Source organism: Opisthocomus hoazin, chromosome 4 (assembly GCF_030867145.1).
Source record: "Opisthocomus hoazin isolate bOpiHoa1 chromosome 4, bOpiHoa1.hap1, whole genome shotgun sequence".
NCBI lineage: Eukaryota > Metazoa > Chordata > Aves > Opisthocomiformes > Opisthocomidae > Opisthocomus > Opisthocomus hoazin.
The window spans coordinates 1744000-1766943 of NC_134417.1; the positions used below are offsets into that span (position 1 = coordinate 1744000).

A 22944-nucleotide genomic window follows, 5' to 3' on the forward strand; every position below is an offset into this window, starting at 1 on the left:
CAAAATGAAAAACCACCTACCATCTGTATGGTAATGGAAGAACAAAAAGGAAGGGGGCATCCTTTTAATTATTATGATTAATCATGTTTATTACAGAAGAAATAAGGGTCCAACTGAGAACAGCCCTCTGTCACGGTATTAAATCCAAAAGAGTAGGCAGTCCCTGCAGAGCTCACAATCATACGCGAGCCCAGGTAAAGCTCGGGGGAAGGTGACATAAAGCGCAACGGAGAGCGTTAGGGAGGAGGTGGATCTGAACATGATTTCCACAATGGCTTTTTTCCTGCTTTCTGAAATGAATAGACTTGTTGGGTCGTTCTCTTTGTACGTTTGGGAGCGTGTGGGTGACTCTGTCGCTGTGTTTACCCCTGCAACAACGCGGGGAGGGCTTGGGACTGACGAGAGAAAGTTTTCTGAGAGATGGCCTTCGCTGAAGTCGGTGAGCGGGCTGTGGTTTGGCAGGCAGTGGTTCCTGCCATCGGAGTAATCCGAGTGAATAACGATGCTCTGCCCCATGACTGACCACCGAGAGGGGAGAGAAGGAGGGAGCGTGAGTGTTGCGGAGCCTTCCCAGCCGCCCTGCCTTCCCCCAGGTACGTGCCCCCGCGGTTCTCATCGCAGAGTACCGCGGCGAGTCCTACCTGCTTGACAGCAAGAGGCATTGCCTTGTCTTTGAAGTTAAACCGAAGACAGATTCCTGCTTTTTCATGGATAATTAGCATCAGATGGCTAAACGCACAGCGGGGGTTCTTGCTGTGCTTCATGTTATGGTTCAAGAGCTAAACATAGCTGTATTGCCTCAGAAATATTTAGAAGACCCAGACCAACCAACTCCCCGGGTCCAGCAGTCATGCCAGTGGTTGTTCAGAGATTCCCATTGCTTCCCAGTTTGGTTACGGGCAGCACTGGTGCGTGTGGCTGCTGCCAGAGCGGCCAGCACTGGGGACTGGGCGCAGCCGTGCCCGGGCTCTTGGAAGGAGGGGAAGCCCCGAAGCGGCCAAGGTACGCCAGACGTGCCAGCTCTGCAGAGCATCCCACAGGGCTGTCTCAGTGGTCGCTGAATAACGTCTCTGCCCATGGAAACGTCCGAGCTTTCCCAGGCCACGCTTCTCATCCAGAGCGAGGGGTTGCTGACTAGCTCATCTCGGGGTTCCCAGACCGTGGGGAGATGGGCTGGTGGTTGGTGGTGAGATCGCTGCGGTGGGTTCCTCCGGGTTTCCACTGAGAATCCTCTGCGTAAAGAGAGGTTCGGAGCTGTGCGAGAGCTGGGGGAGGGCAAAATGAAAAACTAGGCAAGCTTCTTTCTTCAGGGGCCTAAGGTGGGGAAGAAAAATAGGTGAGGTGATTGAACAGTCCTTGCAGGCCTTCAGAATGAATTAATGAGAGGCCCATCCGTTGGGCAGAGCTGCTGGGGGTGCGGGAGGGACCAGCCTCCAGTGGAAGGACAGCTTCCACACGTAAAACCTGGTGATACACGCAAGCAGAAGGGACCGAGAGTCGTCATGCTCGGATGCGGTGACGGCTGTGTCTAGGAAAGAGGGTGCTGTTCCATGAGAAGGCGAAAAGAGAGGTGGGTGGGTCCCAGGGACGCAGTGAAGAGGAGCAGACGAATGAAACGGGGAGCAAAAGCATCTTGCTGAGAAGCGGGTATCAGTAGAACGTTTTTTTTTCACACTGGCTGTCTTCCAGTGGTAGTTCTCGGGTCCTTTTGCTGGGATTTCACCTGTTCCAGACTAGGTCTCAGTACAAGAACAGAAGCCGACTCCAGTCCGGGTGTCTCTGTTGTCTTTAGCAGAGCTGTCCTCTTTTCTTTGCTTCTTTTCAGCACTGCTTAAAATTTAGGTAAGGCTGGCAGAGCTGTACGAGAGTAGAATCTACTTTAGACTTGTCACTGGAGAAAAGAGGATGATTGTTTTAATTTTAATTAAATAAAAAGTTAAAAATTTGGTTATGTGAAAAATGCAATGGAGAAACTTCAGAAATCTCAGGAGACGCTTCAGTGAAAATTATTCTGATTGATGAAATGGGAATTTTAGTCACTTGTAGAGAAAACATTCTGAAATAATAAGCGTAAAATGTGAGTAAAGCAACAGGATGAAGGAGTGGCGCGTGTATGTGCTGAAACCGCCTAGTGAACTCCGCAGTGCGGTGCTGGCAGCACGGGCCTCGAGCCCTGCGCCGAGCGTTTCAGTCCTCTCCCCAGAAGCAGCCGTTCCTTCATATGGTTTGAACAAGATACAAAGAAGGACTTTCAAAGCCGCTTTGCGTCTCTGGTAAATGTGGGCCAGTTCCCAGCCCGGAATGATCGGTGTGTGCAGCGCAGGCGAACGTGTTTATCCATTTCCCTAGCGCACCGCGAGAGCGCTTTTGATCTCCGTGGTCAGATTATCTTGTTAGTGGCTCTGGAGAAGGTGGGGGGAGCAGATGGGAGTCTACGAAGACCGATGCCTTGGCCTTTTTCCACTTACTGTGCCCGTTCCAAGCCTGGACAGAATTTGAACCCGTGAGGGGAAGGGCCAAGCTGCTGTTGGGCAAAGCAACTCTTCCCGGGCCCCAGGAATTGCGCGAGTGATCTGCCTGGGCCGTTTTGTTCGCCCTGACGTTGCGTTCTAAGCTGGGTTCATCAACAACTTGTATCACGCGCCCTGCCGCGTCCCTGCCTGGCAGCCTCGCCACTCCTGCCCTACCTTTTTAACCCCTCAGCCGATTTTAACCCAGTGTAGCAGATGCTGAATGGGGTGAGTAGAGGAGAGGGACTCGCTGGTGAGAACACTGTGTTGTGAACTCAGTCACAGAATCACAGAATAGTAGGGGTTGGCAGGGACCTCTGTGGGTCACCCAGTCCAACCCTCCTGCCGAAGCAGGGTCACCCAGAGCAGGCTGCACAGCACCGCGGCCAGGCGGGGCTGGAATATCTCCAGAGAAGGAGACTCCACAGCCTCCCTGGGCAGCCTGTTCCAGTGCTCCGTCACCCTCAGAGGGAAGAAGTTCTTCCTCATGTTCAGCTGGAACTTCCTGTGCCTCAGTTTGTGCCCATTGCCCCTTGTCCTGTCACTGGGCACCACTGAAAAGAGCTTGGCCCCATCCTCCTGACACCCACCCTGCAGATATTTATAAGCATTTATAAGGTCCCCTCGCAGCCTTGTCTTCTTCAGGCTGAACAAGCCCAGCTCCCTCAGCCTCTCCTCGTAGGGGAGATGTTCCAGTCCCCTCATCATCCTTGTAGCCCTTGTGAGACATCGGAGAACCTGCACGGGAAGCCACCAGTGAAGAGGAAAACTCTAGCAAACAGGCTGCAGCGGCAGCTGCTGCTTCCAGAAGTCCCTGTTCTTCTCTCTTCTTCCCTTTTTAAATACAAATGACTTAGCAAAATCATTCAGTTGTCTGTCCTCAAATGTTGCCGTGAAACCACGGGAGCGCAGCTTCTGGAGAGAGAGAGAGTCTTCTCCTCTGCCGGATCCGTTTGACATGCAAGGCATTGGTCTGTGCGTTTCAGCACCGCGCTTTCCCACATGGAAAAATCAGGGCTGGTCCTTCCTGTGGAATCAACTGGAGCAGCTCCGCGGAATTCAGCTTGCTGATTCCTAGCAGCACAGGCTCCGATCCTTTCTTTTTCTGTGCACAGGTGGCACCTTCAAAACAGTGCAACACACTGAGAAATGGGGTACGCGGGGTTTCGGGGCAGTCTGGTGGCGCTGAGGCAGTGTGGTGGTTTGTAAGCGTGGTTTTGGGTTGCGGTTTATTAAAGCTAGTTAGCTTATGTAATAGTTGGTGATTCACCTCCCAACGTTAGTACATGTTAAATGGGTGACAAGCACCGTCATCCATCTTCTTCCCGTGTTTTCCATACTTTATTCCATACTCTGTTTTAGTGCGCAGCTGCTGAGATGTGGTGTGGAGGAGACTAAACAGGCGGCTGCTTCTGTTGTGTTTTAACGAGAAACATCAGCTCCAAAGCCTGGGTCCGCTGGGCACTACCAAATAATGAGAAGCTTTGCTTGTTCATGGGCTTTTCCAGTGAAACGTCAAACTTTTCATACTGTGAAAATGATCTTCACCAATGTAGAGCTTGAAACAGATAATTATCCCAGAACGTGAAACAGAGTTAACACGCACTGGAGCATGTCATGGACATTTCCTTCTGCAAATGAAGGTGGTAATTGCTGTCTGAGTACAAAGCAAGGGGAAGGGTTGGCTGCGTTCCTCAGACAGTTGAGGTTGGCCACTGGTTACTCGCTTCACCCCTCAGAACCTGCAGCTACCGGAAGGGCGGATGGAGCGCGACCAGCCTCCCGATGGCAGGCGCTTCGCCTTTCACGCTTCCCAGGCTGAGCAGACGGAAGGGTCCTGGCTGTTATTAGAGCTCGAAAACCTGAGGAGTCAGAGCTCCCAGTTAAACAGGGCGTTTGTAAACCACGTTAAGCCCCGGCAATGAAGAATACGTTTTTTTGAGCCACGTTTTGACTTCAGGCACGGCTAAAAGGCTTCATTCTTAGCCTAGAGGAATGAATGGACTTAATTTGGTATGTGGACACAGTTTTCCGGTATAGAAATGGGACAAGCGAGAAAATAACGCTCCTAATGGCTAATGGGAGTGGTTCTGGTTTGTGATTTTGATTTCATAAATCAGTTTTCTAATATTAGAAACTAGCAGAGCGTAGAGGCACAGGATGGAGGTCTGAAAGAGACCTTCTGAAATACCATATATAGCTAGCTCACTGACATCACGGGCAAATTTACTCACAGATTTATTTAGCCAGGTCTGGCAAATACTTGAGAGTTTTTGTCCCCGTCTTCCTCTTGGGCGGCTGCTCCCAAAACTCGTAACTCTGATGGTTAAAAAGCTTGATTTTCTCCTTTTTATTTCTGTGCTAGTGTTATACTGAGAGATCTCAGTATACTGAGAGATCTAGCCTTAAGGGGAAGGCTAAATATGTTTCTAGGCAATAATCATATCGTCCCAGTCGTGTTTGTGCTAGGAAAAGCAAGCCGTGGTCTTTCAGAGAAGACTCTGAAATTTTTTCTGGTCATTTTATTAATGCCCTGCAGAAGTTGTCCCGCTGAAAGCTCCTTCTTTCCAAGTGTGGGGATACTCTCCACCAATGATTACAATGTTTACCTTACATTTATATTGTAATTATTTACCTTTCTTTTTTTTGTTTTTACTTTAACAAGATGTGGAAAGTCTTAATATAACATGACAGGTTTTTTAGCCATATGGTCTATTTTCAGGCTAGGTGTACTGCAATTGAAAAAGCAGGTTTTATTTTTGGGAAAGACTGCACCAAAGTAACTGTCTAAAGGTGAAAGTCGGGCCTGTGGCAGGGCTAGCCCGAGGTAGATGTCTAAGGCAGGCACGCTAGATAGCAGATCAGGAAGACCTGCTTTGGTGCATCACAGTACCAAGAAGTTTCAGCCCAGCGCCAAGGGAGGACATCAAGGAGAGGTGTCCGCCTGCGTCCTTGACCCAGCTGACTTAATACAAATCAGATTTTGTTAATTCTCTTTAAAGAGCTGTTGTGCTTGGTTAACACAGATTATTAACTAGAATAACTATTTTTTAATTTGTGCTCACTTTACATCGTTCACAATTAAGACTTTTTGGGTGACAGTTTACCCAAACTGTTAATATGAAGCTTTTGCTGATAACGAGAAGATTCTGTGGGTGCACATCCCTGTTGCTTCTTCACAGTGTAATCAGTAAGTACGAGAACATGTGTATCTTGTGTAATTTAATTCAATGAATATTAAGCTGATGATGGTGCTAGCAGTCTTCTAAAAATATATTCACCTTTAATAAGCAGTTGAAAGACAGAAACCATAAACATCAAAAATAGAAGCATTAATCCTGCGGTATAACAAGGTGAATCTCTAAAAACCATCTTAGATTCCTGCTGAAATAATTCTATTACATTTGTAATCAACCAAGAGAGAAATAATGGCTTGGAGCTTCTCCGCTGTGGAGTATGGATCTGCGGTGGGCTCTCCGGGAAATCAGAGAGAAACAGCCAGATTAGAGGAGGGACGCGGGAGGGGAGATGAAAAGTATTCAAAGATAAATGGAAGTGTGGGTCCTAAGTAGCTGGTGTGTCATCTGGCAGTGAAAATATGAGGAAGGGAGTAACGAGTCAATCTGCATAAACCAGGAGAACAAAAAGCAATCGGGGTAAAGACAGACTTATGCAAATACAAAGCCTCAAGGACAGAGGATTGGCAAGTGTATGTGGAAAAGTTCGGACTATAAAATTAGGAGAAAACGTTATATATAGAAAATAAAGGAGTGCTTGCAAATAACTTCCACAGAAACTATAAGCAGCTAAATCCGTTGCAGGAATATGGATGCTGTTTCAGAAAGGAGTGATTTAGTGGGAAAAAAGCAAACCAAAGCAGATTAAGACACCAATTCCCATCAGCTGTTTGGCTTGGAAAAAGATGGATGAAGTCAGAAAGCAAGCCCTAACTATCCCAAAAGACGTACAGCTCGTACTGAAGATGCTCAGAAACACCGTAGGAGAGTTGGCCAAATTGAAATCCTATGAACAGAAGAATTCTAGAATGAAGCAGAAGATGAGAAGCAACGTGTAAGACGCGTTAGGAGCGGGTGTGTCATCTCCCCGCGGCACCTGGAGATCCTGAGGGAGCTTTCCGGGGCTGTGTTCCTCGCGCTGCTGGATCTCGTGAGCCCCTTGGGTCAGGTCCGGCCGAGGAGCAGCCCCGGGCGGTGCGGGCTGCCCCCGTAGCTGCCCCCATAGCTGAGCACTTGTGCTCCCACGCTTCTGGAACTGGGAGCAGTGGGCTGGGGAGTGGCAGCTGCTTCAGCGTTTGGCTGAGACCTGGAGTACTCAGAATTGCACTTGCCATTCAGGTGTATGTTCTGCGTCATCTTTGCGAGAGAACCTCAGCCAGAACCTTGTCCAATTTCTCCGCAGGACGGCTCCGTGGGGAGCTGCGGTGTCACCAACAGATACAGAAGTGCGAGCAAAGTTACAGAGCTGGCGTGGTTATTCTAGGCATGGGCAGTTGTGTGGATGAAGGTGCTTCCAGACGACCAGGGAAACTTGATGGTAGAACAAGCCAACAGAAACTTAAGAAAAGAAATGTTATCAGGAAGGGAAGGGAAAAAGAACTTCTGAAATGCTGTGCATAGCTCGAGTGGACATCCACTGGGGCAGGAGGGGAGGGGGCTGTCGGTCCTGCCTTCGTGGGCACACAGAGTCCAAGACTTGTGCTCTGTGGGTTCGCAGGTGTTTGAACAGAGCCTTCCCCTTCAGTTTATATGTGTGTGTATATATGTGTATATATATCTATCTATCTCAGGAGCACTAGCATAGACAAGAAACACAAATATCCGTGTAAGTAAATGCGAGGTGCTTAGGCTAGAGAGAAGAACTTAAAACAAGGGAAGCTGCCAATATTGGTCCAGTTCCCTAGTTGGAAAAGGTCTAGTCGGGAGAGACGTGAATACAGTTCCAAACCCATCGTCAGCCCTAAACCGGGTTGCGTAAATTATGTATGGCTCTTGGGCTGAATTCTTCTAATGCTGTCCAGGTGACTTGTAAAGCAAGATGCGTTGTGCAGAGGTTATCGTGAGGATCTAAGCACGGCAGAGGGAAGCCCTCGGGGGTGTCGGGCTGCAGAAGGTGACGTGTCGGTTTTCTTCAGCTGAAAAAGGGCTTTTGGAGCGGAGTGGTGCTACCCCTCGAGTTGTGCTCCTCTCTGAAGGGAGGGGATAACGTGTCGGGCCTGTTTGGATGTCTGTGAGATAGAGACAAAGGAAGAGCAAACCAAAGAAAACGTCTGACAAAATTGAAGATGAATAAGTTCATTTTGCTTATTTATGCTGTAATAGATAAGTGCTAGACAAAAGTGAAAGGAAGCAGCAAGAGCAACTGCCAAATGCCTTTCTAAAGGAGCTAAGAGCATATGTGGAGGCAAATTAACCGTAAATGTTATCTCAAAGGAGAGGACCCACTTGGAATAAGCATATAGATGGCAGTTATGTCTAAAATTTGTTATGCTGCTGTTGTTTTGTGAAATGACAGAACATCTGCTCAGTCACAAGGCACCAGTAAAATGCAGCTTTATGCCTAAAGCAGTATGTCAGTCCCTAACAAAAAATGTATATCATAGGCTAAAAACAAAGGCACACTATCTTTCTCAGTTGTAGTCATTTCTGACCTAATAATGGTGTAGAAAGGATTTTTTATTTTTATTGTTGAAAAAAATGAATGGAAGGATTGAGTCATATATGACTCTTTGAGATTAGGCTTTGTGCATTATTTGTGCAGAAGATGGCAAAATGCTTTGTTTCTGCAAGTCATATTTATCTCACTGAATCGCTGTTTAAAAGGCAACTGCTTGCAAGTACCTTGAGAAAAGGTCACGCTCGGCTTACAATCTCTAAATGCAGTATGTAATCAGACGTTTTTGGTCACTGCGAAAAGAGCAGCCAGTGATACACGTGCTGACAGGGCCAGGGGGCAGAAGTCAGACTTCACCTCCAAGCTGTCCTTTCAGAGAGGGAAAGCATTCACACGGAAATCCGTTATCTAGAAAACTCACAATTCCCTCAGGAAGCAATTACTGTATGGGATGTGTCTGAATATTCCAAGCACACGACTCTTAAGTGGCTTTATTCAAAAAGTGCATTCTCTTACGCTTCGTTGTTGTGTTCACTGACCTGAGAAGTGTGAAACTGTGGTGCAAAATAGAATTTTAAAACCTATTTTCTGATGAAAGGAGTTTATTACCCTACAGCGTGGAGTCGTCCCCCCAGATATACATGCGTATATGACCCCTCAGAAAATAGATTAATCAATGAAGCGGATAGAAATTGGCACTTCTATCGAAGAGTTTCCGTGGACCCAAACAGTTATTATTTGATTAATGCGTGGAAGTATTGAACTGGAACGTGTCTTCATGAAAAACCAAGAGAATAAATTTGTATGCGAGCACAGCTGTGGTCCGAGTGAGAGCTGGGGTCAGACTGGTGGCAGGCTCGGGGGCTGTGTGTCACACGCCCTTGGGAGCCGCTGAATCCCAAGGGCTCTTTTATCCGACGGGGTCAGGTATTAATGGGGGAAAGACAGCAGCCGGTCTCGCATGACTTCTTGCTTCTCCGTAAAACCTTAGGTCAGCAGAACCGGGGTTTTTTTTTTTAAATGTCGCTTAAGGTTGGCACCTTTACTGGACTGAATGAGATGCACGGGGATGGTCATCTGTGTCTGACTCGGAGCTGAATAGCAATAGGTGATTTTTACCTTTCAGCTGAATCAGACGCAGGTACTAACGCTTTCCCACAAGAAGACCGTATAGCTTCTCAAAAACCTTGTAGAGGTTTATGAACCTGATCCAGAGCCTATTGCAGCTGGGAAGATCCCTGATCCGGGCTGGTTTTCAGTTGGACTGTACAAATTTTACTGATCTATTTATAGGAGCTTTTTCAAGAGTGAAAAAAATTTGCCTTTCAGATGTGGCAAAAACTTGAAGACTTAATTTTTAAGCTGTTAAGATTCCAGCATTTTCTGGAGCAGAAGATGCCTTCTGCGTTGTGAAGGTAAAGGTACAAGCTCCAGTGTCCAGCCTGAAATCCACTGCAGTTGCTTTACCAAAGCATCAATTCTCAGCATCAAAACTGCACTCCCAGGCTGGAGCCGTTGTGCAGAGTTGCCAGAGACAGCTCGATGGCGTTGTATGTCATTGGGTGGGGTGTGAGTCAGCGGGATAAGGCTGGTTTAAGAGTGGATTTTAAGCAATAGTCGCAATGCTGTGACTGACTCCAGTCTCCGATCTCTAGTGTGAAATGTGGGCAGGGGACTGTGATTCTCTCTACAGCCGTCTGTGGGGAAGCAGAAGGTTTTAGTCGTTTGTGGCAACAGCTAGGAGAATTGTTCAGGCTTTTCAGTAGGTCATGGCTGTCTCTGAAGATGCCTTGAACCTGCATATGACCTCCAGCTCGTCTGTTGGAGACCTCTCAGTCTCAGCCACAAAGCATTATGGGCATTCCCTGTCCACACCCATCTTCTGGACCTAGCAGAGCTTAATAAATAGTAAAGGTTAATGTCTTTCATTGTGATCTTCTTCCAAACCTCCTCCATCCTTGTCTATCCTGATGCAGTCTGTACTATTTCAGTGCGGTCTCAGGCCTTTGAGAAAGGTTTCTACGATTGAATGAGAAAAGGAGATGCAGAAATGCTGGCGTACGCTTTGCTATCACATGAAAAAAGTGATCTCGCTGAAGTCATGTGGCGGTGGCCAAAGGACAAGTGTTCCTTCAAAATTTGGAAAAGAGAAGGGTGCTAGATCACAAGTCACTATGCGTTGGTCTTCTCAACAGGGCTGCAGAGTGTGGGTGGAGCTCCTCACTGATGTGGCTCAATTATTTCATCTCCTGGAATGGGTTTATTTATACATAAACCATTATCTCTGCACAAAGTTGGGCTCTGATCAATCATTCTAGGTGCAAGGTAGCCACAGACAGAAAATTCTTTGCTGGAAAAGTCACTGGAAGAGGTTGGGAAAGGGTATACAAGGTGAAGAGGGCTGGTAGGTTGCACCTGAGTTGACTTTAGGTTGTAGTGTTGAATCTGTATGTAAAGGTTCTGTGTAATTTGGTGGCCCTCTCTCCTAGGAGACAACAAAGGAGCTGGTGCACCTTCATTAGTGTGGGCAGGAGATGCAGGTATGGGCTACAGTTAATCTCTTCTTGTGGTGAAGGCACTAAGAGCCCAGAAGTCTGTAAAATGGTGCGGTGCTCCATGTGGAAAAGCTGAGCTTGTTTCTTGGTCCTTTTCCAAGAAAGAGGTGCCTGTTTGCTTCAAGTATTTACTTGTTCCGAGCAAAGGTCAGGATTGAGCCATGAGCACTGAATGAAATCAAATTTTTGATGAGGAGGAGTGCCTTAACAGGCAGTAAACATCCCTGCTTTGACTGATAAACAATCATTAAAAGCCTTTATTAGGTTTTGCATCCGTTCTGCTCACCACTTAGCCATTGCGATTCATTCTGACGGATTATAACGAAGAATGAATGAGTCTTCTCTAGTATGGTGAGGACACAATAAATCTGTGAAAGAACTGAGTTATCTTTCTCCCTCGTTGGCAAATTTTTCCGATTGTTTCACAGAATGTTTTGTATTGCCGTGACATCAGCCTTTGCGCCTGAGGATAATGAGGCTCAACATTAAGCGACTTGTTTGTAAGAAACAGCCATGCAGTAACAATTAGAGAGTGTTTAACGCGCTTCCCCGTAGCGCCCGTACCCTCTCCTCCCACCTACTGATCTTCCCGCTGCAGCGTGGAGTTATTTCTGTCTTCACAAGGAGCAAACTGATCTTTTCAGTGAAAGGGTGAAAAATTCCCCGAGTTCTGCCGTGTGGAAGTTGGCATCTGTCGTTCCGCAGAACGGGATCTCCGAGCGTTTGTCAGCCCGGAGCGGAGGACGGCAGCTCACCGGAGCTGAAGGAGACTGTCACACAGAGCTTCCCACCACAGAGGAACTGCCACATCCGTCGTCATCCTTTCAACCCCGTTAATGCAGTCGCATTAGCCCTGTGCTCCAGGTCCTCCCCCAGCTCCCAGCCCGCCTCCTCTTTAGTGTGAAATGCGTTTGAATCTGCAAAGTAGCTACATTGCAAAATAAATTTTGCTGAGTACCAAGAATAATCATGTTCCTCTGGGATAAAGCAGATCACAAAGCCGAAGATGGATCTGCAATACCTGGGGGGGAAGCTAACTTGTGATGAGGGGTGTCAGATAGATCTGGAATCTGAGCAGCTTTGAGAAGCGCTACAGAGTGTTTCCATTTGGTTGAAATACTTCCACATAGGTAGGATAACAGGTCCTAATCGTAACAAGCAGAGCTTACATGAGCAAAGTTTTCACGACTCTGAAAGGGACACAAGCTGCTGCCTTTCCAACGGTGTTCGTGTACGGTGCAGGCTGAGCTTCACCTGCGTGAAGGGAGGGATCAGAAACACTGCAATGGCTCTTTGCATCCCTTCGAAACAAAACCAGCACCCTCCAGTGTAATTTTCCAGTCCAGAAGAATCTGTAAGATTCAGAAAAGAAATTAGTAGCCGCTCACAAAGCGCGGGTGGTGGATGTGGGGGGGTGGAAGCTCGGCATAGCCGGGGCAGCTTGGCCCCGGGAGAGGTGCCGCGCCGCTCAGCGCGTTGGTGCTCCTCGCAGCTGTGGGCGACGGGCCCAGGTTTCTCCTGAACCACCCGTCCTTGACGAGTGCCTTGTAACAGAATGGATTAGTCCAAGCCAGTAGCTTCATTTTTTCCCAAATAGTGCTGCTCTTCTTGTTCCCTGCATAGGCTGGGTTTAGATTCACTGAAATGGTGTTTTTCATTTTTTGGAACTACCGGTGAACTGAAGAATCATTCCCGCAGCGCTAATAGTAGGGACTGTTTGTGGTGACAGATGGAGAAAGAGTTATCTAAAGGTCAAAAAGAGGAGTATGGGGAGTAAATATGTTGTTATAGCAAGTGTGACCAAATATGATACGTTTAGATTTATTTTGGAAAAGGCTTGCTTACTCTATACTCAGTCCAAGAACTGTATTTCAAGTGAAATTTAATGAACAGCTTGCAGTTGATACAGACACCTTAAATGACACCATCTGAAAACTCATATCCAGGGGCCAGGGTTTCCGAGTAACCAAGCCCACAATGAAAAGTAACAAGTACGCTCAACTCTTCAAAGGCTGTGGAGTATGTTGTGGTCTGCAGTTGTAAAGAACCCAAAATAAGTACTCAGCTAGTTGGCAGACTGTACCATCGTTAACCAGGGATCTCCACACTGTGGTTTGCAAGGAGAAAAGCTGCAGGACCAGAGCTCCCTGTGATGGTGTTGGTAGGTGTGGTGTTTTTAATAAACAGCGTGATGGTAGGTGTCCCTGGCCATCTGTGGTGAAGAAAATTTGATGGTATAGTCTGTTATTCCTAAATACTTGGATATCAGTGCCAGGAAAGACCTCCAACTTGAGGAGCCGTTCCTGAAAGTGAATGGAAAAGTGGTTGTTGCTTTGCAGACCCAGCTTGATCACCAGAAGTAGGAACTGTGTGAATATTCTGACCGTTGCTGGGTTTTCGCTGCTTCTGTTTTAGCTGGATGCTGACAAGGCGAAATTAAAACTGGAAAGATGGGCTTCCCGAGATGCTGGCAGCGGGGGTGGAAGAACTGAAGAGATGGAGTCAAGCGGGGACTGTGATGATGAGGATGGCTGTCAAGGATCCGGCGACAGGATTCACACGGCAGGTAAATACAGTTTCCGCAGGCACATCCAGAGCTTAGAAATTCAGAAATGTCACAATGAGGTGGACAGAGCTAACACTTGCACTGCTTGAAGTACTGTCAAAATCCTACTAAATTCAAAGGATTTGAATCTTAATCTGTGAAGAGCTGCGGTAAAAATAGAATGATGCAGACAGTAACCCAATGTAATTTAACACTTGGCGTGCAGATAAAAGACTTAAATTCAGAATGAATAATATCTGCGATGAAATCTAGATCACAGAAATACTGGAAGAGCCTTCCTAGATAATGTGGGCTTTTCAAATAAATAGAAAATTAATGTCCTTACAGATAGTGCTAAGTGTTAACATCAATATTTATTGGTTGCATAATGATACTGAAGGATGATTCGAGCAGAGTTGGCTTCTGAACGTATATATGCTCGACGAAACACATGAAATACTGGGTTTTTTCTGGTGGTGAGCTGCTGCTGGTTAAATAAAATTTCTTGGTAGTCTCAGATATGCATTCTGCAATATTTGTTTATGAAATCACTTGGATGATATGTCATCAAATATAGACTCAGCATCAGAATCTAAATTAACTTCCACCAAAATACTGGCAATTTAATATGGATTTCAGTCCTTGCTTTAAGAAGTCAATAAGAAGTAAGATGTTTCCTCCTGAATACCTTATCTGGAAGTTCTGATTCATTGCAGCTCATGAAATGTAACTGCAGTAATTACTGTAGTGTGTGTAAACATTATCAGTTTTGGATGCACAAGTGTATGAAATACAGGTATAATAGCGTTGAAAAATGATGCTCGTTAAGATGGCTGCAACTCAGGTAAGTTTTGCTCCGCTGCGTCCTTCAGCTGAGGTAAGTAAGTGGCTCTTCCTTCCCCTGTACCAGTGAGCGGAGAGTGGGAGAAGGTGTCCCTGTTCAAGTGAGACGTGCAAACGAGCTGTGATTAGTCTGTGGTCAAGACTTCGGTTGTTCCTGCTACGCGTATTTGTTCAGCAAAACTGAGCTTAAACGTGTGTTCTGAAACGTGTGCAAAATGTTACATTTCGTTTGCAGAGCCGGGTTATAATTACCTATAATTTAATGTGCGTTGACCAGCTGTGTGATTGAGATACGTGAGGTATTATAATAGAGGGACAGTATTTTTTTAAATTATGAAATAGTAACTAACAGATCAGGTAAAGGTTTTCACCATCTACTCACCAATGTTTTTGAACAGAGCTTCGATACAATATTATTTTAAAACTTTTTGCGTAACGGTTTTTTTATAGTTTATTGTATTTGATACATAAGCAATGAAAAGACTGGTAGATCTTTTGGGCCCTGGGGATTTGTGAGGGTAAATACTTTAATATGCTTTCCTCTCTGTGTGGAATAATAAGAGCAAAACCCAGGTGCTAGCTGCTCCTCAGTGAACAATTAATCTATTAATACACTGCTTCGGGAGGATGTGTGTGCATGCTTACATGGACAATGGCAGATTTCAGGTGTTCAAAAATAAAAAGCCTGAATACTTTCAAGACTTGACTTACAGCTGGCTTTAATAATGGGAAACTACTTAATGTCTCTTTGTTCCCTTTTTTATATTTAATTAAAATATTTTATGCTGATATCATCCCGGATTTAAAAGAATTATATTTGTATAACTAGCTGTTTCAGATTTTAGTAGGGTTTATATCCAATTAAAAAGGTAATTACAATTAATTTTAGAAAATGATCTTGATTCATAACAGTAAGAATAAGCATTTCCTTGTGTGACAATCGGAATGCTGTTTCATAATTAGCTTTAAAATATTGTACTGTATACAAGCCACTAGCAGTAAATCTGTTTTGTATATCTGGATACAATTAAGAGATAAAATGGAGTAATCTCATTATAGAGCTTCTTTGCTTTAATAGAATGTTAAAGAAATAAGCAAACATGAGATTAGCTGAATTTCCTCTTGCTGCATGCCTGTTAGATGGTGTTTCCAGTTGTGCAGCTCTGAATTTGTTGTGATTCCTGAACTTAAAAGCTGTCGAGTACATCTGGCCGTCATTCTGTAGGAGTGGAACACGGCAGCACTGACCATTCCTTGCTGGCATGAGGCACGCGGTGAATTGAGCCGTGAATGGAAGCTAAAGCTAAATCCTGAATAAAACCCTGGTGTGAAGCTTAGTGAAGTCGGGGGGAGTGTCCTTAGTGGCTGCGGCAGGTTGGGATGGGACACAGGCGATAGCCGCCGAGCTCACCCTGCATGTGGAGCGTGCAGTCACACGGTAGAACGAAGTGGATAAAAGAGGAATAAAAGCCTTTCAAAACATAGACTTTTTGGTAGAGCAGTCATGCTATTAACGACAGGTCCGTGGAGAAGAGAGGAGGAGATGTCCATGTCAACCTCTAAAATGCTGAAGTTAGAAGGTAGTAAAAATGTTCTACAGCTGTCGCTTGTTGGAAGCCTGTATGAAAATGGCATTTAGTCGATGCGTAGAAAGGCCTGCTCTGAGCGTTTCAACAGACTTAGATGGCTTTTAACTAGTTTCTGAAAACCTAATTGAACACTCACTGCTTTCCACCTCCCAGAAAAAAACCCTGCCTTTTCATTAACATCGAATTGCCACGAGTTGCATCCATAGCTAGGTTACCACCTTCAGAACATTTCTGCGCGTGGCTATGACGAGGTGCCCCTGGGCGGGGTACCTCACCGTCTCCCCACTGCTTTCCCGAGTCGCTAGCACGAGGCCGGGCTCCTAGGCTTTAGGTTTCAGTGTGTACCAGGTGGGTGAGCACCGTAGTGGTTCTCTGGTTTGATGTTCCTGCCAAGCACGTTGTACAGATCCTATCCTTCCAATTTTTATCTCTGCCTGGGGGTTGCTGTCTGTACATTTTGACAGCGAAATCCTGTCCTTGTGGTTGTCACCTTCTAGCCTGTGAGAATCATTGCTGCATGTCAGTTAATCACTGTATTTTGGGTCTTCAGTTAAGATACATAGCTATCTATTATTTAGTGCTGGGGTTTTGTTTAGGTTTGTTACAAGTAAGTCTTTGCTTGACAGATTACAGAATCACAGAATCACAGAATAGTAGGGGTTGGAAGGGACCTCTGTGGGTCACCCAGTCCAACCCTCCTGCCGAAGCAGGGTCACCTACAGTAGGCTGCACAGGATCTTGTCCAGGCGGGTCTTGAATATGTCCAGAGAAGGAGACTCCACAACCTCCCTGGGCAGCCTGGGCCAGGGCTCCGTCACCCTCAGAGGGAAGAAGTTCTTCCTCATGTTCAGATGGAACTTCCTGTGCCTCAGTTTGTGCCCATTGCCCCTTGTCCTGTCACTGGGCACCACTGAAAAGAGCTTGGCCCCATCCTCCTGACACCCACCCTTCAGATATTTGTAGGCATTTATAAGGTCCCCTCGCAGCCTTCTCTTCTCCAGGCTGAACAAGCCCAGCTCCCTCAACCTCTCCTCGTAGGGGAGATGTTCCAGTCCCCTCCTCATCCTCGCAGCCCTGCGCTGGACTCTCTCCAGTAGCTCCTCATCTTTCTTGAACTGGGGAGCCCAGAACTGGACAGAGTACTGCAGCTGGGGCCTCACCAGAGCAGTGTAGTTGCTATCTAAAAAGATCACCACTTACTCCTTTACTCAGAACAGGCCTGGCTGTGCAGTATCCTGTGTGTTTGTCCAAATGATTTCATAAGAACAAGATAAATTCTCAGGAAACCAGCATTCTGTTAGGAAATTCTGTATGGTAGAAGACGCTTTGAAAAGTCACGTTCTCGCAGGGCTCCCCAGTTACCGCCAGTATCTGTTCTTGGGGAAAGCTGGGGAAACAGCCCTGTTCCTCAAGCAGACCCGTGTGTTGCTTGTTGGCAAGTACCAGCTTGTTAATGACAACATCTGTTAATCATCTTTGAACAGAGCTTTGCTGGGAGAGACTTCAGCGGAGGAAAGCGAGCGGTATAAACCTGCAGCACGGACGAGGAGGCTGCTCTGTGGTCTGCAGAGCTTCAGCCCGGCGGGTTTCCGGGCAGAAGGGCAAAGCGGCGTCTCGGGCTGAACCTCGCTGAGCGCTGCGTGGTCTGACACGGGCTTCGGTCGCAGAGCGAGTCCGCTGATGCACGTGCTCGTTCTTCAGCCCTCACCGGGCCGTGGAGGAGAGCAGGGATTGCTCGGTGCCCTGCGGGATCGAGCCGCAGGAGTGTTTGCCAGGAGAGGGATTAACGTCGTGAAAAGGCAGAACAGCAGCGGATTCGCATCGTGTCCTGCCTCTCCTCTGTTCAGAGAAACGGAAAATCGTCTCAGTCTGTTCAGTGAGCAGCGGGAGGGGAGTCAGTGCCGGGGGTTTCCCAGTCCCAGCTGTGCTGCCCAGCTGTGTGTTGTCCTGAGGCCCCAGGCAAGCGGTGAAAACCAACGTCAGGTCTCTGTTCCGGGAAATCAGCACGTGAGCAGCCATCAAACAAGGTGTGTTTAGACCATCCATAGTCAGGGACCTGAGCTTCGTGCAAGCCCAGAGCCACTGATGCAGAGCTGTAGGCTTTGTGGAGGTGGTGGAGCGTTGTGTTGAAGAAGGCTGTGCTGACCCTGACCTCTTGGCGTGGGTCCACGGGTGGACAGGAAGGACGCCGGGATTCCTGGCCGTGCTCACTCGCGTGTATCCCTGTACGTTACGTGAAGCTGTGTGTTTTGCATATTCAGTGTAAGGCAGAAATTAATCCAGCCATCTTTCGAGAGGAGCCTGGTACAGGGTGCAAAGTCATAGGGAACGTGGCTGGTGCGGGACTACAGCAGTCCTCTCGCTGGTGAGGCAGACAGCACAGCTCAAGGAACGACATCTATTTTAGGGTATCCTCGGGCGCGTCCTCCGCTGGGCAGAAGAGACAAAGCCAAATGTCTGGTGTACATGAACTGTGGTCTTTGCACCAGATTCACCCCTCCGTGGGTATAATCTATGTATGGGTCAAAAATCTCGGCCCTCGGATGGGGCACACATTAACCCCACGCCTTCGGAGGTGCCTTGAAACTTTGGATTTGTTGGGAAACAGGGGTGTGGGTCTTACCTGTCCCCTGGCTGGCTCCCTGCTCCACGCAGAGATGGGCTGCTGCTTCGTCCCTGTGCCAAAGGCAGTGGGTTTCCGCGGGGTACCAAGAAGTGCCTGACCAGTGCTGACCCTTGGGCACAGCAGGTTTTAGACAACAGTTCAAAATTGTACCCACCAGTGCCGGCATTCAATAAACAGAGACATCCAGTGACATCCCAGCCAGGCTTTGGACACGACGGAGTCAAACGTGCTTCATTACTGTGATTTTTGCCAAATGCTTATCTAATCCCAAGAACAGTTTTCTTCTGTACTTCTTCCTAATTCTTTGCGTGACGCTCCCTCCCTCTAATAAGAGCTTTCTGATTTCAGACATGTCTCTTGGTTGGATGTCCTGCTTATTGTCACATTTCAGTGCCCGAGTGGGAACCTATAACAAATTGACTTTGTTAGCACGTTCAGATGACACGATTCCAACCCTTGGCTTTCTGCTTGGCTGTTCAGACGCTCCACAGCCTCAGTGCCTCTTTCTGCTCCAGACAGAATATCAGAAGAGATTATCCTGGTTGTAGATTTCTTCTTCAGGGCATATGAGAAGGATTCTTTTTTTTTTTTTTTTTTGCCCCAGAATGCCTGTATAAGTGCAGACAAGTCAATTTTCTTTTTTTCTTAGTGCCTTTTGTCTGATCTGTATCTGCTCTCAACAGCTGTGGAAAGTTAATGTATTTTTCTCCCTGCTCATGAATGTTTTCATTATCAGTTTTTTCTTTTTGAATATCAAGATTCGTTTGTCCGTTATTATGTTATCTTTCTCCTGGCTTCTCTCTTTTCTAGGCATCAGTATTACTGTATGGGCTGTCATTTTAATCATGCTTCATTTCCATTCTCCGTGTTACAGGATGCACTTACACTTGTATTTATCCAAATAGGTATTGTACAGCTGCTGATTTTGTAATTATTAGTACAAAACATCAATATTCTGAGATCATGGTATCTGCTGGCACTGAGCCACGCTCATCAGCTTCTCATCGCCGCACGTCTTCGCTTTCCTCACAGATGATCCGAGCTCACAGAAATACTGCCTTTTCGGTGCCTGCTATCTTCCTGCCTAGGGAAGTCTCCCTGTCGTGCCTCAGCCCCGTCCCACTGCCTTGCGTAGCCATTTTTCTGCGTCCTTTGTTGCACAAGACGTTTCATCTCCAGCTCTGTTTTTAGAAATCCTATAAATTCCTTTATTGCCCTGAGTGTAAATGCTTCATTCTGTCCACACAACAGCAGAGTCACAGTTGAAGCCCTTATATAAGGTTGATTTTTAAGAAAACTCAGTGATTTCAAAGCTTTACGTCTGTCATTTGGGGTGGTAAATAGCAATGAGCCTCTGTTAACAGGAGCATAAGCAGACCCTGCCAGACGGGCTTCGGCATTTGTGGGGAGAAGCAGGAGGTAGGTCCACAGCTGCAAACTTCTGGCTTTGGCTTCTGTTGTAGAGAAGCAGTTTGGGAAGAGACGTGGGAGCAAAGAAAACGAAGGAAACCTAAATAATCAGGGTGAAAAGCACGGGTTTTGAGTAATGCGAGCTGAACTCGATAGGATCTGCTCCTGAGAGGAGTTTCTGTGGTCAGATGGTGTTGTCACCCTGTGGGAACGCTTAGCTAAGCGTTTCTCTGGGGGACGGGGACGTTCCCTGCAGCCCCTCCGCTGTGCACCTGGGCTCAGAAGCCAGCGGAGAGGGGCTTCCGAGATGGGGATGGGGCGAGAGAGCATTGCGGGGGAAGAAGGAAAGAAAGGAAGGAAGGAAGAAGGAAAGAAAGAAGGAAGGAAAGAAAGGAAGGAAGGAAGGTTGGTTTCCCACCTCTCTATCCCTGATTAAATCAATTTTATAATCTACCGACACAGGGATGAGGTGTTATGTGTCATTTTAGTGTCCTTCTTTACACAGTGTAATTTAAACTGAAATGTGTGGGACAAGAGTGTCACCATTCCTCGTCCTTCCTCAACCGCAGCGTGTACCTGAGGTGCAAAGGCAAAGGATTTCCATGCCTTCAGGTTTTCCCTCCGCGACCTGAGGTGGGAGAGCTCCCGGTACCCTCAGCTCTCCTGTTTGCATCCGTAGAGGAGAGGAGGTTTTGCCAAGCTGAGTGAGTGACTTTCTGCGTGACCAGATAGGCACATCCCCTGTAGGAATGTCTCCTCGTGCTAGCCGGAACGCTGGCTGGAGGGACAACAGAGCCAGCGCCAGCTCCGGGCCACTCCCAACAACGTCGGTACCGTCTTTGGTACCTTCAGAGAGGTAGGAAGGTAGGTGGGGAAATGCAGTTTTACCATCTCACCAGAGACATGTCAATTATGGCACATTTTTGATCATTTTAGCACCGTTTAGACAAAATGAAAAGCATTTTAGTTGCTTAGAGTGTAAAGCCTTCCGATGCGCTGCTCCGTAAGGGGAAATTAAACATCGGCGAGATCAAGATTAAGACGTTTTGGGGCTTAACTGTTTGCGGTGGTTCTGTACAAGCGGTCGCCGGAGACTGCGTTGTAGATCACTGCAGGGTAACATGTTTTTACTGACTTTCTGTTAAAAAGATTGCCAGCAATGTGTGTCCTTCGACTGCACTTACTGCAGCAGCACGGTTTATACCAACTTTGGCAGCGGTTTTTTAGCTAGCTGCTTTCCACGGGAGCAGCTTGATGCGTACATACATTTCTGAGACGTGCTTTGACACCGGGCCTAAACTGAAAACTCAGTGATCTGGTTTTCCAATGAATTGTCCATCACCGGCATTCCTCACGTATTTTAATAAAATGGACTTTTTGGAGACAAAAGTCAAAGCTGAATGGCCCCCAACGTAGTCAGACTGCAAAGAGCACGAATGAAAAGAGGCAGCTTGGTATGTGATGGCTAAAACTCTGCGAAAGACAGGCTTCCAGGGGGAATTGCCTTCCGAAGCCCGTGAAGCAGAACGTTCTCCTCGCTTCGGGCCGGGAGCAGTCTGCGGGTAGGTACCGTGACCCGCGCTCGTCGCGCCTGCTTCTGTCAAAGTCGTTTGCGAGCGTCACGCTGGCACCCAGAGTTTGGAGGCCAAGCGAAACGTGGAGTAAAACCGAGCCTCCTCAGGTAACGCTCGTGAGCTGTGTGATTTAGATCCTGCTGACAAGAAATGCACTCAGGAGCCGTCATATCTCAGCCATGCCACGCAGCAATAGGGTAAGTGCGAAGGCTAAGGCAATTCGCCCCCCAAATGCCATAAAGCCAGAATTAATTAAGAGAAGTCAACAATGAAAGGCCCTTCAAATTACTTCAAAATAAGTTATACTTCGTATAACCTAATGGAAGCTTGGCTTAAAACACCCGGTAGTGTTACGCCGTGAGTTATTGAAACGATCCTGCAGGCCTGAGGAGAACGTTCACCCTTGAGGTCCTGTTCAGGCTGCACGAGGGGACGCTGGCCCGGGCACAGCGCAGCGCCGGCCCCGCTGCAGAGCCTTCCTCCTCCTCCTCGGTGGGGAGAGCGAGGGGCCCTGTCCCTGTGAACCCCCACGCTGTTGAGAAGCGTTTGCCGTGCTCATTTGTCCGGGCGTTTTCGTCGTACCCAGAGCTCTGGCTGTGAGGAGCAGCGTGCTGGCGCCTGGGGGTGTCCGGAGGGAAAAAAACCCCACATTTCCCCAAGGAAGGAAGATGGTGAAAGCAAGCCTAGGCCCTTGTTTATTGCAAAGGTAAATTATTCCAGGTTAATTAAGGTGAGGTTATGAATAGCTGCAACCTTCAAGGCTGTGAGAAACCCTCCGTCAGCTCTCGTTGCGTACGACAAGGGGAAGGCAGACAGCGTGGCTGTTGGGCAGCGGGAATAGAACTGAAAGTCAGTGACAAATAAAAGTCTGGTTTCTGTTTCTCCCTGCTGCCGCCTTCCCACGTTTCATGATTCAGGAGGAAAGGCTAAGCACTCGCTGGTCTTCTAGAGGAGGGGAAGAATTGCTTTGTGAACAAATATTTCTTGGTGTTTTCTCTTTGCTTTCAAGGAGAAAATGCCTTGAGGATACCAAGTGTGCATTTTGAGGTTTGCTATTCCTTGACTGTCCATTTTAAGGCGTAATAATACTCCTCAAAAGGGTGCTGTTGTGCCTGAAGCCAACAGATGCGCCATCAGAACGTATCAGCCGAGGAATTTCGGATCAAAACAGTACCCTGAAAGGAAGCGCCGTTTAGTTTTACGGTGGCAGAGAGCAGAGTGCGAATGCTCCGTGCTTGATTTCCTGCAAGAAGAGCAGAACTTCAGGCTGAAGGAGGTGACGTAGCGACAGGAGCGTGAGTTCGTAGGGCTGGCTCTGCCTGCCTGGAGGTCAGGGTCCTCACAGTGGCTTCAACCAGCTGAGGATCTTGCACGTGGTTAAATACCTTCCTTGGGAAGAGTTTGAAGATCAGGCACGTTATTCCCCAGCGGGTGATTCTGCGTCTGGTCTGTCCCACGGTGTCTCCTGTCTGCTGCACTTTAAGAGCGTTTATTTCTGTCCTTCCATCCTGAACGCAGCCAAGTAATATTCCCCAGAGCGGTGACCTTCGAAACCTTTTTGTTTCTGTGTGACGTGCTGGAGCGCGGAGCTGTGCGAGCAGGGGAAGGTGTCTAAATTGTGGATTATGAAGGGCCTTCATCATATTCTCAGTGGTGGAAAA

At 47.3% G+C, this 22944-nt stretch overlaps 1 protein-coding gene across 5 annotated transcripts in view; it reads left to right on the forward strand.

Moving 5' to 3' along the window:
* Positions 1-22944, forward strand: part of LOC104327438 (glypican-5) — a 363470-nt gene that overhangs the window by 246091 nt on the left and 94435 nt on the right. For all 5 annotated transcript variants that reach the window (XR_012763606.1, XR_012763607.1, XR_012763608.1 and 2 more), the window contains one exon: positions 13112-13262. Coding sequence is in view for 2 of the 5 variants with exons in the window: in XM_075417551.1 (XP_075273666.1) it covers positions 13112-13262 (151 nt within the window). In the remaining 3 variants the exon portion in view is untranslated. The remainder of the gene's footprint in view (positions 1-13111; positions 13263-22944) is intronic.